This window comes from Nematostella vectensis, chromosome 1 (genome assembly GCF_932526225.1).
Source record: "Nematostella vectensis chromosome 1, jaNemVect1.1, whole genome shotgun sequence".
NCBI classification, from domain to species: Eukaryota; Metazoa; Cnidaria; class Anthozoa; order Actiniaria; family Edwardsiidae; genus Nematostella; species Nematostella vectensis.
The window spans coordinates 11,992,746-12,008,395 of record NC_064034.1 but is presented as its reverse complement, the minus strand read 5'-3'; the positions used below and the strand labels follow the sequence as shown (position 1 = coordinate 12,008,395).

The 15,650-nt window shown below is 39.7% G+C and overlaps 1 protein-coding gene across 2 annotated transcripts in view; it reads right to left on the bottom strand.

The window, feature by feature from the left end:
• LOC5517380 (hemicentin-2) overlaps nt 1-15,650 on the bottom strand; it is a 49,870-nt gene that overhangs the window by 29,185 nt on the left and 5,035 nt on the right. For both annotated transcript variants that reach the window (XM_048731522.1, XM_048731530.1), the window contains 5 exons: nt 15,308-15,562; nt 14,366-14,644; nt 13,552-13,824; nt 12,963-13,235; nt 169-444 (listed from right to left, as the gene is read on the bottom strand). In XM_048731522.1, the coding sequence (XP_048587479.1) occupies nt 169-444; nt 12,963-13,235; nt 13,552-13,651 (649 nt within the window). In that variant the 5' untranslated portion in view covers nt 13,652-13,824; nt 14,366-14,644; nt 15,308-15,562. The remainder of the gene's footprint in view (nt 1-168; nt 445-12,962; nt 13,236-13,551; nt 13,825-14,365; nt 14,645-15,307; nt 15,563-15,650) is intronic.

Here is a 15,650-nt window from a genome sequence, read left to right as displayed (position 1 = left end):
ATTTCGCGGAATCATAGTTCGCGGTCTTTATTTCTAGCGTGTTTTTAAGTTCGGATTTTTTTTTTTTGACATTGCGAAAAACGCGAATTTAATTATGCACGAAAATTAAGCAGAATAAGGTATATTACTTCAAGATAAATACCACATGCAACAATATATTTCACTTACAAAACACTGTTAGTTGTGTGGCGCTTGAAGTCACATTGCTGACGGAGTTGTTCGCCAAACAGTAGTATTGTCCACGGTCATCTCTGCTGACTTTGGTAAAAATCAGGTTTCCTTCGGATAGCGAGACCCTTGTGTTGTACTCAGCGTCAAATGGAGAGTCATCTTTGAACCACTGGTAGGAAGGAGTAGGACGTCCCTCCGCAACACATGACAACGTCACGTTTTCACCTTCTGTTACGGTTTGTGGAGATGGGTGGATGGAGATCGCTGGCTTAACTGAAGGTAAGCAACGCACATGAGATGCAGAATTCTCGAACATTAGGAATGACACGCAAATAAATTATATTTCACTATTAATTTACGGTGTAAAGTTTAGGTTGAATAGACTGCTTACTAAAATTTTAAGTACAATAAAATTTTTATTAATGTTACGCAATTTGCATTTCATATTAATTTCATGATATTAGTATAACCAGATCAACACATTTATTTTCGTTAGCTTGGCATATCAAGGGTGTTATTGCTTTAATCTGTTTTTAGAAAAAAGGCATAAGTTTTTCTTTATATTACACCAAATGAAAGCGTCTTGTCAATAATGTAAACTTACACACTGTTGCTGTCTATGGCAAGATTGACAAAACCAACAGAACTGCGATAATGAAACCCTACTGATAACTTACAAAAGACAGTTAGCTTTGCTATACTCGACGTCACATTGCTGACGGAGTTGTTCGCCAAACAGTAGTATTGTCCATGGTCATCTCTGCTGACTTTGGTAAAAATCAGGTTTCCTTCGGATAGCGAGGCCCTTGTGTTGTTCTCAGCGTCAAATGGAGAGTCATCTTTGAACCACTGGTAGGAAGGAGTAGGACGTCCCTCCGCAACACATAACAACGTCACGTTTTCACCTTCTGTTACGGTTTGTGGAGACGGGTGGGTGGAAATATCTGGTTTAACTGTATAAAGAAGACAAAACACTTGATGCAGAAACGCCAGAAGACAAACTTGGTTCGAACGTTTCCTTGCATGCGATGAGCTTACCAGGCTACTGGTTATATTTTATTACATTTTTTGTGAGCATTATTCAAAAGAGAGCGTATGGATGCATTCAATTTATTTTATGATCTTAATTTATTTAAGTGTAATAAACATTTAGTAAATTTGGATGTTGAATTTTAAGTTGTGAGGCATGGAAAATGCTTATCAACATCATCCTTATCAACGCTGTCATCATCATCATTATAAATGCATTAGTAATTATAATTAGAAGTCATTTATAGTTGTTTTACGTTTAAAATGCTACCTTCATCATTGTTAGAATAAGTAATTTAGTTCTACAACCCGGTAACAAACTCCACTTAAGTGAGCCACCATGCTCGAGGGTAGCCGCTAAACATCGCCGCGCCCACGAGCATACAATGAAACACACAATAGCTACTGGTGACTTACAAAAGACATTTAGCTGTGCTATACTCGACGTCACATTGCTGACGGAGTTGCTCGCCAAACAGTAGTATTGTCCGTGGTCATCTCTGCTGATTTTGGTAAAAATCAGGTTTCCTTCGGATAGCGAGGCCCTTGTGTTGTACTCAGCGTCAAATGGAGAGTCATCTTTGAACCACTGGTAGGAAGGAGTAGGACGTCCCTCCGCAACACATAACAACGTCACGTTTTCACCTTCTGTTACGGTTTGTGGAGACGGGTGGGTGGAAATATCTGGTTTAACTGTATAAAGAAGACAAAACACTTGATGCAGAAACGCCAGAAGACAAACTTGGTTCGAACGTTTCCTTGCATGCGATGAGCTTACCAGGCTACTGGTTATATTTTATTACATTTTTTGTGAGCATTATTCAAAAGAGAGCGTATGGATGCATTCAATTTATTTTATGATCTTAATTTATTTAAGTGTAATAAACATTTAGTAAATTTGGATGTTGAATTTTAAGTTGTGAGGCATGGAAAATGCTTATCAACATCATCCTTATCAACGCTGTCATCATCATCATTATAAATGCATTAGTAATTATAATTAGAAGTCATTTATAGTTGTTTTACGTTTAAAATGCTACCTTCATCATTGTTAGAATAAGTAATTTAGTTCTACAACCCGGTAACAAACTCCACTTAAGTGAGCCACCATGCTCGAGGGTAGCCGCTAAACATCGCCGCGCCCACGAGCATACGATGAAACACACAATAGCTACTGGTGACTTACAAAAGACATTTAGCTGTGCTATACTCGACGTCACATTGCTGACGGAGTTGTTCGCCAAACAGTAGTATTGTCCGTGGTCATCTCTGCTGATTTTGGTAAAAATCAGGTTTCCTTCGGATAGCGAGGCCCTTGTGTTGTACTCAGCGTCAAATGGAGAGTCATCTTTGAACCACTGGTAGGAAGGAGTAGGACGTCCCTCCGCAACACATGACAAAGTCACGTTTTCGCCTTCTGTTACGGTTTGTGGAGACGGGTGGGTGGAAATATCTGGTTTAACTGTATAAAGAAGGCAAAGCATTTCATGCAAAAACGCCAGAAGACAAACTTGGTTCGAACGTTATCTTGCATGGGATGAGCTTACCAGGCTACTGGTTATATTTTATAACATTTTTTGTGTGCATTATTCAAAAGAGAACGTATGGATGCATTTTATTTATTTTATGATCTCAATTTATTTAAGTGTAATAAACATTTAGTCAATTTGGATGTTGAATTTAAAATTGTAAGGCATGGACAATGCTTATCAACATCATCCGTATCAACGCTGTCATCATCATCATCATTAATAAATGTATTAGTAATTATAATTAGAATTCATTAGTAGTTGTTTTTCTTTAAAATGTTACGTTCACCATTGTTACACTCAGTGAGTAGTTCTACGACCCGGTAACAAACTCCACTTAAGTGAGCCACCATGCTCGAGGGTAGCCGCTAAACATCGCCGCGCCCACGAGCTACGATGAAACACACAATAGCTACTAGTGACTTACAAAAGACAGTTAGCTGTGCTATACTCGACGTCACATAACTGACGGAGTTGTTCGCCAAACAGTAGTATTGTCCATGGTCATCTCTGCTGACTTTGGTAAAAATCAGGTTTCCTTCGGATAGCGAGGCCCTTGTGTTGTTCTCAGCGTCAAATGGAGAGTCATCTTTGAACCACTGGTAGGAAGGAGTAGGACGTCCCTCCGCAACACATAACAACGTCACGTTTTCACCTTCTGTTACGGTTTGTGGAGACGGGTGGGTGGAAATATCTGGTTTAACTGTATAAAGAAGGCAAAGCATTTCATGCAAAAACGCCAGAAGACAAACTTGGTTCGAACGTTATCTTGCATGGGATGAGCTTACCAGGCTATTGCTTATATTTTATAACATTTTTTGTGTGTATTATTCAAAAGAGAACGTATGGATGCATTCAATGTATTTTATGATCTTAATTTATTTGAGCGTAATTTCCATTTAGTCAATTTGGAAGTTAAATTTCAAGTTGTAAGGCATGGACAATGCTTATCAAAATCATCTGTGTCAACGCTTTCATCATCATCATTATAAATGTATTAGTAATTATAATTAGAATTCATAAGTAGTTGTTTTTTTCTTTAAAATGTTACGTTCACAATTGTTAGACTGAGTAATTTAGTTTTACAACCTGGTAACAAACTCTAGAAGCTTAAGTGAGCCACCATGCTCGAGGGTAGCCGCTAAACATCGCCGCGCCCACGAGCTACGATGAAACACACAATAGCTACTGGTGACTTACAAAAGACATTTAGCTGTGCTATACTCGACGTCACATTGCTGACGGAGTTGTTCGCCAAACAGTAGTATTGTCCGTGGTCATCTCTGCTGATTTTGGTAAAAATCAGGTTTCCTTCGGATAGCGAGGCCCTTGTGTTGTACTCAGCGTCAAATGGAGAGTCATCTTTGAACCACTGGTAGGAAGGAGTAGGACGTCCCTCCGCAACACATGACAAAGTCACGTTTTCGCCTTCTGTTACGGTTTGTGGAGACGGGTGGGTGGAAATATCTGGTTTAACTGTATAAAGAAGGCAAAGCATTTCATGCAAAAACGCCAGAAGACAAACTTGGTTCGAACGTTATCTTGCATGGGATGAGCTTACCAGGCTACTGGTTATATTTTATAACATTTTTTGTGTGCATTATTCAAAAGAGAACGTATGGATGCATTTTATTTATTTTATGATCTCAATTTATTTAAGTGTAATAAACATTTAGTCAATTTGGATGTTGAATTTAAAATTGTAAGGCATGGACAATGCTTATCAACATCATCCGTATCAACGCTGTCATCATCATCATCATTAATAAATGTATTAGTAATTATAATTAGAATTCATTAGTAGTTGTTTTTCTTTAAAATGTTACGTTCACCATTGTTACACTCAGTGAGTAGTTCTACGACCCGGTAACAAACTCCACTTAAGTGAGCCACCATGCTCGAGGGTAGCCGCTAAACATCGCCGCGCCCACGAGCTACGATGAAACACACAATAGCTACTAGTGACTTACAAAAGACAGTTAGCTGTGCTATACTCGACGTCACATAACTGACGGAGTTGTTCGCCAAACAGTAGTATTGTCCATGGTCATCTCTGCTGACTTTGGTAAAAATCAGGTTTCCTTCGGATAGCGAGGCCCTTGTGTTGTTCTCAGCGTCAAATGGAGAGTCATCTTTGAACCACTGGTAGGAAGGAGTAGGACGTCCCTCCGCAACACATAACAACGTCACGTTTTCACCTTCTGTTACGGTTTGTGGAGACGGGTGGGTGGAAATATCTGGTTTAACTGTATAAAGAAGGCAAAGCATTTCATGCAAAAACGCCAGAAGACAAACTTGGTTCGAACGTTATCTTGCATGGGATGAGCTTACCAGGCTACTGCTTATATTTTATAACATTTTTTGTGTGTATTATTCAAAAGAGAACGTATGGATGCATTCAATGTATTTTATGATCTTAATTTATTTGAGCGTAATTTCCATTTAGTCAATTTGGAAGTTAAATTTCAAGTTGTAAGGCATGGACAATGCTTATCAAAATCATCTGTGTCAACGCTTTCATCATCATCATTATAAATGCATTAGTAATTATAATTAGAATTCATAAGTAGTTGTTTTTTTCTTTAAAATGTTACGTTCACAATTGTTAGACTGAGTAATTTAGTTTTACAACCTGGTAACAAACTCTAGAAGCTTAAGTGAGCCACCATGCTCGAGGGTAGCCGCTAAACATCGCCGCGCCCACGAGCTACGATGAAACACACAATAGCTACTAGTGACTTACAAAAGACAGTTAGCTGTGCTATACTCGACGTCACATAACTGACGGAGTTGTTCGCCAAACAGTAGTATTGTCCATGGTCATCTCTGCTGACTTTGGTAAAAATCAGGTTTCCTTCGGATAGCGAGGCCCTTGTGTTGTTCTCACTGTCAAATGGAGAGTCATCTTTGAACCAGAGGTAGGAAGGAGTAGGACGTCCCTCCGCAACACATAACAACGTCACGTTTTCACCTTCTGTTACGGTTTGTGGAGACGGGTGGGTGAAAATATCTGGTTTAACTGTATAAAGAAGACAAAACACTTGATGCAGAAACGCCAGAAGACAAACTTGTTTCGAACGTTTCCTTGCATGCGATGAGCTTACCAGGCTACTGGTTATATTTTATAACAACGTCAATTTGAATGTTGAATTTTAAGTTGTAAGGCATGGATAATGCATATCAACATCATCCTTATCAACGCTGTCATCATCATCATTATAAATAAATGCATTAGTAATTATAATTAGAAGTCATTAATAGTTGTTTTTCGTTTAAAATGCTGCCTTCATCATTGTTAGAATCAGTAATTTAGTTCTACAACCCGGTAACAAACTCCACTTAAGTGAGCCACCATGCTCGAGGGTAGCCGCTAAACATCGCCGCGCCCACGAGCATACGATGAAACACACAATAGCTACTGGTGACTTACAAAAGACATTTAGCTGTGCTATACTCGACGTCACATTGCTGACGGAGTTGTTCGCCAAACAGTAGTATTGTCCGTGGTCATCTCTGCTGATTTTGGTAAAAATCAGGTTTCCTTCGGATAGCGAGGCCCTTGTGTTGTACTCAGCGTCAAATGGAGAGTCATCTTTGAACCACTGGTAGGAAGGAGTAGGACGTCCCTCCGCAACACATAACAACGTCACGTTTTCACCTTCTGTTACGGTTTGTGGAGACGGGTGGGTGGAAATATCTGGTTTAACTGTATAAAGAAGACAAAACACTTGATGCAGAAACGCCAGAAGACAAACTTGGTTCGAACGTTTCCTTGCATGCGATGAGCTTACCAGGCTACTGGTTATATTTTATTACATTTTTTGTGAGCATTATTCAAAAGAGAGCGTATGGATGCATTCAATTTATTTTATGATCTTAATTTATTTAAGTGTAATAAACATTTAGTAAATTTGGATGTTGAATTTTAAGTTGTGAGGCATGGAAAATGCTTATCAACATCATCCTTATCAACGCTGTCATCATCATCATTATAAATGCATTAGTAATTATAATTAGAAGTCATTTATAGTTATTTTACGTTTAAAATGCTACCTTCATCATTGTTAGAATAAGTAATTTAGTTCTACAACCCGGTAACAAACTCCACTTAAGTGAGCCACCATGCTCGAGGGTAGCCGCTAAACATCGCCGCGCCCACGAGCATACGATGAAACACACAATAGCTACTGGTGACTTACAAAAGACATTTAGCTGTGCTATACTCGACGTCACATTGCTGACGGAGTTGTTCGCCAAACAGTAGTATTGTCCGTGGTCATCTCTGCTGATTTTGGTAAAAATCAGGTTTCCTTCGGATAGCGAGGCCCTTGTGTTGTACTCAGCGTCAAATGGAGAGTCATCTTTGAACCACTGGTAGGAAGGAGTAGGACGTCCCTCCGCAACACATGACAAAGTCACGTTTTCGCCTTCTGTTACGGTTTGTGGAGACGGGTGGGTGGAAATATCTGGTTTAACTGTATAAAGAAGGCAAAGCATTTCATGCAAAAACGCCAGAAGACAAACTTGGTTCGAACGTTATCTTGCATGGGATGAGCTTACCAGGCTACTGGTTATATTTTATAACATTTTTTGTGTGCATTATTCAAAAGAGAACGTATGGATGCATTTTATTTATTTTATGATCTCAATTTATTTAAGTGTAATAAACATTTAGTCAATTTGGATGTTGAATTTAAAATTGTAAGGCATGGACAATGCTTATCAACATCATCCGTATCAACGCTGTCATCATCATCATCATTAATAAATGTATTAGTAATTATAATTAGAATTCATTAGTAGTTGTTTTTCTTTAAAATGTTACGTTCACCATTGTTACACTCAGTGAGTAGTTCTACGACCCGGTAACAAACTCCACTTAAGTGAGCCACCATGCTCGAGGGTAGCCGCTAAACATCGCCGCGCCCACGAGCTACGATGAAACACACAATAGCTACTAGTGACTTACAAAAGACAGTTAGCTGTGCTATACTCGACGTCACATAACTGACGGAGTTGTTCGCCAAACAGTAGTATTGTCCATGGTCATCTCTGCTGACTTTGGTAAAAATCAGGTTTCCTTCGGATAGCGAGGCCCTTGTGTTGTTCTCAGCGTCAAATGGAGAGTCATCTTTGAACCACTGGTAGGAAGGAGTAGGACGTCCCTCCGCAACACATAACAACGTCACGTTTTCACCTTCTGTTACGGTTTGTGGAGACGGGTGGGTGGAAATATCTGGTTTAACTGTATAAAGAAGGCAAAGCATTTCATGCAAAAACGCCAGAAGACAAACTTGGTTCGAACGTTATCTTGCATGGGATGAGCTTACCAGGCTACTGCTTATATTTTATAACATTTTTTGTGTGTATTATTCAAAAGAGAACGTATGGATGCATTCAATGTATTTTATGATCTTAATTTATTTGAGCGTAATTTCCATTTAGTCAATTTGGAAGTTAAATTTCAAGTTGTAAGGCATGGACAATGCTTATCAAAATCATCTGTGTCAACGCTTTCATCATCATCATTATAAATGCATTAGTAATTATAATTAGAATTCATAAGTAGTTGTTTTTTTCTTTAAAATGTTACGTTCACAATTGTTAGACTGAGTAATTTAGTTTTACAACCTGGTAACAAACTCTAGAAGCTTAAGTGAGCCACCATGCTCGAGGGTAGCCGCTAAACATCGCCGCGCCCACGAGCTACGATGAAACACACAATAGCTACTAGTGACTTACAAAAGACAGTTAGCTGTGCTATACTCGACGTCACATAACTGACGGAGTTGTTCGCCAAACAGTAGTATTGTCCATGGTCATCTCTGCTGACTTTGGTAAAAATCAGGTTTCCTTCGGATAGCGAGGCCCTTGTGTTGTTCTCACTGTCAAATGGAGAGTCATCTTTGAACCAGAGGTAGGAAGGAGTAGGACGTCCCTCCGCAACACATAACAACGTCACGTTTTCACCTTCTGTTACGGTTTGTGGAGACGGGTGGGTGAAAATATCTGGTTTAACTGTATAAAGAAGACAAAACACTTGATGCAGAAACGCCAGAAGACAAACTTGTTTCGAACGTTTCCTTGCATGCGATGAGCTTACCAGGCTACTGGTTATATTTTATAACAACGTCAATTTGAATGTTGAATTTTAAGTTGTAAGGCATGGATAATGCATATCAACATCATCCTTATCAACGCTGTCATCATCATCATTATAAATAAATGCATTAGTAATTATAATTAGAAGTCATTAATAGTTGTTTTTCGTTTAAAATGCTGCCTTCATCATTGTTAGAATCAGTAATTTAGTTCTACAACCCGGTAACAAACTCCACTTATGTGAGCCACCATGCTCGAGGGTAGCCGCTAAACATCGCCGCGCCCACGAGCATACGATGAAACACACAATAGCTACTGGTGACTTACAAAAGACATTTAGCTGTGCTATACTCGACGTCACATTGCTGACGGAGTTGTTCGCCAAACAGTAGTATTGTCCATGGTCAGTTCTGCTGACTTTGGTAAAAATCAGGTTTCCTTCGGATAGCGAGGCCCTTGTGTTGTTCTCAGCGTCAAATGGAGAGTCATCTTTGAACCAGAGGTAGGAAGGAGTAGGACGTCCCTCCGCAACACATAACAACGTCACGTTTTCACCTTCTGTTACGGTTTGTGGAGACGGGTGGGTGGAAATATCTGGTTTAACTGTATAAAGAAGACAAAACACTTGATGCAGAAACGCCAGAAGACAAACTTGTTTCGAACGTTTCCTTGCATGCGATGAGCTTACCAGGCTACTGGTTATATTTTATAACAACGTCAATTTGAATGTTGAATTTTAAGTTGTAAGGCATGGATAATGCATATCAACATCATCCTTATCAACGCTGTCATCATCATCATTATAAATAAATGCATTAGTAATTATAATTAGAAGTCATTAATAGTTGTTTTTCGTTTAAAATGCTGCCTTCATCATTGTTAGAATCAGTAATTTAGTTCTACAACCCGGTAACAAACTCCACTTATGTGAGCCACCATGCTCGAGGGTAGCCGCTAAACATCGCCGCGCCCACGAGCATACGATGAAACACACAATAGCTACTGGTGACTTACAAAAGACATTTAGCTGTGCTATACTCGACGTCACATTGCTGACGGAGTTGTTCGCCAAACAGTAGTATTGTCCGTGGTCATCTCTGCTGATTTTGGTAAAAATCAGGTTTCCTTCGGATAGCGAGGCCCTTGTGTTGTACTCAGCGTCAAATGGAGAGTCATCTTTGAACCACTGGTAGGAAGGAGTAGGACGTCCCTCCGCAACACATAACAACGTCACGTTTTCACCTTCAGTTACGGTTTGTGGAGACGGGTGGGTGGAAATATCTGGTTTAACTGTACAAAGAAGACAAAACACTTGATGCAGAAACGCCAGAAGACAAACTTGGTTCGAACGTTTCCTTGCATGCGATGAGCTTACCAGGCTACTGGTTATATTTTATTACATTTTTTGTGTGCATTATTCAAAAGAGAGCGTATGGATGCATTCAATTTATTTTATGATCTCAATTTATTTAAGTGTAATAAACATTTAGTCAATTTGGATGTTGAATTTTATATTGTGAGGCATGGACAATGCTTATCAACATCAATCTTATCAACGCTGTCATCATCATCATTATAAATGCATTAGTAATTATAATAAGATGTCATTTATAGTTGTTTTACGTTTAAAATGCTACCTTCATCATTGTTAGAATAAGTAATTTAGTTCTACAACCCGGTAACAAACTCCACTTAAGTGAGCCACCATGCTCGAGGGTAGCCGCTAAACATCGCCGCGCCCACGAGCATACGATGAAACACACAATAGCTGCTGGTGACTTACAAAAGACATTTAGCTGTGCTATACTCGACGTCACATTGCTGACGGAGTTGTTCGCCAAACAGTAGTATTGTCCGTGGTCATCTCTGCTGATTTTGGTAAAAATCAGGTTTCCTTCGGATAGCGAGGCCCTTGTGATGTTCTCAGCGTCAAATGGAGAGTCATCTTTGAACCACTGGTAGGAAGGAGTAGGACGTCCCTCCGCAACACATAACAACGTCACGTTTTCACCTTCTGTTACGGTTTGTGGAGACGGGTGGGTGGTAATATCTGGTTTAACTGAAGGCAGACAACAAACATGAAAAGTAAAATTCTCGCACATTAGAAGATTACTAGAATGTTGATTAGAAATGACAAATTCAACAGCGCTGCGATACTAAAACCCTACTGATCGTCGACGATTTCAGGTCCATCTAAATCAATGAATTTTTAGACATGATTAACCCAAACAGTGATATCTCATTTGAATTTTGCGACATGAGTTCGTGGGTGAGTACAGGTGCATCCAAGATCAAGCAAAGTTTGTTAAACAAACATAAAAAAATGAGGGATTTTGTATGTCTTTGGTAATCGTTATCAATATCAAGCAGACAAGAGCAGAATATCCAAAACTCACAACCCCCCTCCTCTCCTATCAAATCTGTTCAAACCACCCCTCTAACATGCACACAAATAATAAAATGATGCATTACCATGCAATGCTCTGAAATTTAACCAAGCAGAGGAAGCAGTACAAAGATTTCTTCTACCACTAAGCTTTCCATGCTGACCACACTTGCCCACTCTGTGATAGCTCGCTGGGACATCAAGCCGTGCCGTGCAATAGATTTACAGTGTAACGCCGTGGCCAATAATACAAAATTAACCATGCAACGCCGTAAAGTTCACCATATGACGCGTGCTAGGGTGTCCATTAATTCAAAGTTCAGCATGCGACGTGCGCTACCGTGGCCACCAAGACCAAGTTTACCATGATTTTTATAGTCTGCAAAAATACTTTTGAGTGACAGTGATTGTCTGTATGAAGATTCTTACAGGCTTATGTAAAAGACACTGAGTCATGGGGGAGACAGAACATCATTCTTACAATGGATGAACTAAAAACATCGACGCTGATGCAAAGCTAGCAAAATCGCCATTCGAGCAGAACTTACACCAAACAGATCATCATGGCAATGCATGATCGATATATGAAGATCCTTGTATGCCCATGACCATTTGCGTCCTGAGCAGAACTTACTTACACGAAAACAGACCAGGACAGAGCATACAAGAAGATCCTTACAGATGCTCATGTAAAGCTTGCAAAATCGTCATTCGAGCAGAACTTACACCAAACAGGCCAGAACCTGGACAGTGCATGAATACTATACGCAGATCCTTGTAAGCCAATGCTAAGCCTCATAAATCGTCACCCGAGCAGAACATACACCAAACAGATCAGAACAGAGTATGAATATTATAAGAATATTGGCCCATGCAAATCTTGCTAAATCATGCTTCCTTGCATCACTTCCAATAGTAGGAGTATGAAATAGGATCTTGCCATGCACCTTTCTCTTTCGTTGAAATCGACCCGTTCTCGTGCAAAGCATGCCATTAGCACAATCCACCATACTCACAATCTACGTTCAGAAGAGCGGATGACGACAAAAGAACCCCAACTGTGTTTGCCCCAGAGCAGTGGTAGTACCCATAGTCAAATCTTGATACATGTACTATGGTGAGTGTCGTGTAGCTAATATCCAGTTTTAGGTCTGCAGGACTCAGGGGAAAGCCATGTCTCCACCATGTTACGTGGGGTGGGGGGTTTCCTTCCAATGGGCACGTGAATGATGCTTTGTCTCCTTCGATTACTGTTTGACTCAAGGGCTGTTTTTTAAACATTGGAGGATCTGGTGCAAATTTGTGACAGGAAGTGTTTCTATCGACAATCTCATAACCTGATGAGAATACATCTCATAATATAAGAAACAAGTGCCTGAAATGTGCAGCTTCGCTGTGTAAAATGATGCTAAGATATGTAACGGCCCAACATCTTCTCTCAATATCATCAAACCACCCAGCATCAAGCAACAAACAGCCACACAACATTTGCAAAACTCTTTGAGTTTTCCTGAATTCAGGTTATTTAGTGTAGGGATAATAGCAAGATGCTATTGAAAAAAAGTGCTCTTGAAAAAAATTGACATAAATAGCACCTTGGGACTGATCAGATAGGCCAAAATGGTTTAAAAATAACATATGGTTTTTTGTGATAGAAATTTGTGGTGACTTAAGGGAACTCCAAGTTCTCCCTAGCTACCCCCTGTTTATATACTATGTCCATGCATTTTCAGTGCAGTACTTACAATACACATCTAATGAAGCTTTTGTAGTGATCACACCCAGTATGCTTGAAGCATTGCATCTGTAAGCCCCACTGTCTGTTCGATTGACATTGGTGATCATCAAGTGAGTACCATTGGAGTAGAATCTTGGATCAACAGATGTATTTAAAGCTGACCCATTTTTCAACCATGTGACAGTTGGAGGTGGATTCCCTTTTGTGTGGCATTCAAATGTCACTGACCAGCCTTCATTGGGGGTTTTATCTTGTGGCATGTTGACAAACTCTGGTCCATCTAAAAAAAAGTTTCAAAATAAAATGGAAGCCATATGGAGCACATATGAGAATGTTAATCAAAATCTTTAGAAATAAGTTGAAAAGGGGAGTCAAAGGGTCCCAAGCTTGCTCCCCACATCACACTCATATATAGTAACTACAGTAGTTCCCTTCTTAAGCAACTACATTTTGGAATTGCAAAGAGGTCATTGGCCACTCAATGGATTTAGCATGATGAAGAACTTTGGTCAGAAATTGATATCAGGCAAACGGAATAAACCATGTGTAGGTACCACAGTACTTCTGCAATATTAACACAAAAGGGTTGCACTCACATTGCACATCTAAGGCAGCTTCTGCAGAAATTATACCAAGCTCATTTGAGGCGTTGCAGCTGTAATTTCCACTGTCGATTCGGCTGACATTGGTGATCATCAAGATAGTATCATTGGAGTAGAATCTTGGATCAACAGATGTATTTACAGCTGACCCACTTTTCAACCATGTGACAGTTGGGGAAGGATTCCCTGTAGTTTGGCACTCAAACTTTACTGCCTGTCCTTCAGTTGTTGTTTTGCCTTTAGGCTCAACAATAAATTGGGGAGCATCTGAAACAAACCAATTACCTTTTAGGATAAAGGGAAAGGGTTGAGGTTAGAGAAAGAGAAAGAGAGGGCTTAAGTTCATTCCTCATTAACCAGACAAGCTTTTCAAGCCCCATGTATCACCTCTAACAGGAGGATATAGCTTATCACTAAAGGGGCGGGGGGGGGGGGGGGGGGGGTTGGCTCAGTGAACATAGGGGGAGGGTGTAATTACATATGGCTTTCTGGTAGCACGAAAGGGGGGGTTAAACCTCCTAAAACCCTCCCCCTAGATCTGCTTCTGTCTAGCTATGTGCCTGACACCTCAAATGCCCTGGACGACACCCTCTTCAACACCCTTTGCTGTCTTATACTAAAATATTGTTACATCAGTTAAATACTACCTGGATTATAATAGTTGTCTGGTAAACGTCAATGCCTGTCAGTCGTATCCTTTAAGTATGTTAGATTCTAACATTTTGTAATGGAGGTTTTTGACGGCACGAAAAATGGAAATATTTATCAGTCTGCAAGAGCCTTTAGGTTAACAACAAACTGTACTCACATTTAACTATTAATCTTCCCGGATAGGACTTGTCCGTTCTCCCGTTACTGACGTCACACTGGTAACTGCCGTGGTCATTGGGAAGAACGCCAAATATCTCAAGCGTGAGATTGTTATGTGATTCGTGCACTCGAGAATCGCTAGAAAAATCGTAAACTTCGTTGTTTTTTAACCAGATCACATTAAAAGGCTCAGTGCCATTTGCAGAACACGCGATTGTCACATTTTCATCTTTGTTTGCTGTCTGGTTCGCAGGATGATTTGTTATGACAGGGGGCACTGCAAAAAGAAAAGAAGGCAAAAGCGCTATCAAAATACAACTATATCATTTAATATGAGACATTCGCAATTTTATAAGCAAAGCAGTTTATCCATAGGTTCTTATTTGAAACCTCTTGGTTGAAAGTCCCTCGGGAAGTTCGAGAGAAACTTGCAGGCATTTTATAACTGTCCCCTTTTGTTTACCCCTTAGACTTTCTCGCTTTGCCGCCATTTTTTAGATTGAGAATACTGGGGCGAGATAAACAAAGCCACAGGAAGACCAATTGAAAAGAAAACGTTTTCGCACAGAAGCCATATTCATTATCCTTATATTAACCTATTGACTATGTTTGAGCTGACTCTACAAAATAAAATAAAATAAAATAAAATAAAATAAAATAAAATATAAAACAGACCAAAAACAGAAATCACCCCCTATCTTTATGTTTTTTTTTTTTTTTTTTTACAGCCCGTCAAAGTCGAACACCGCTGAAACTAGTCAGCGGTATCCAAATTTGTCAAAGAACCTGAGCTATTATTTGGCTAAAACGTAGTTGCTTCAATACCATTTTTACTTAAACTGATGCCTGAGTATCTTGTTGTGTTTATTTTGAATTTATGATTTTTTTGGGTTAAGGGTACTTCTTAAAGCCAGTACAGGCCGGTTGAGGGGCTACTTACGTTTTACACTTAGAAATGCCGCGTCGGAAGTAGTTGTATTCCCACCAGCTTCTGCTACGCAAGTATAATTCCCACTGTCTCCCTCTTTAACTCCAACAAGATTCAGTGTTGACCCATCACTAATTGTTATATTGACCCCGTTTTTCTGCCACCAGATAGAAGGTGCTGCAAGTGCCGTGGCATTGCATGTGAAGGTGACGTCATCTCCAGTAAAAACGCTTTTAGGTTGAGGATGTGTAACAATTGATAAGGTTCCTTAAAAAGAAGGGTACAGAAATAATTTCGGTTAAATAACAACACCAAAAAACCCATTTTTTTTAGAATGGGCATAGCAGCGATAGGG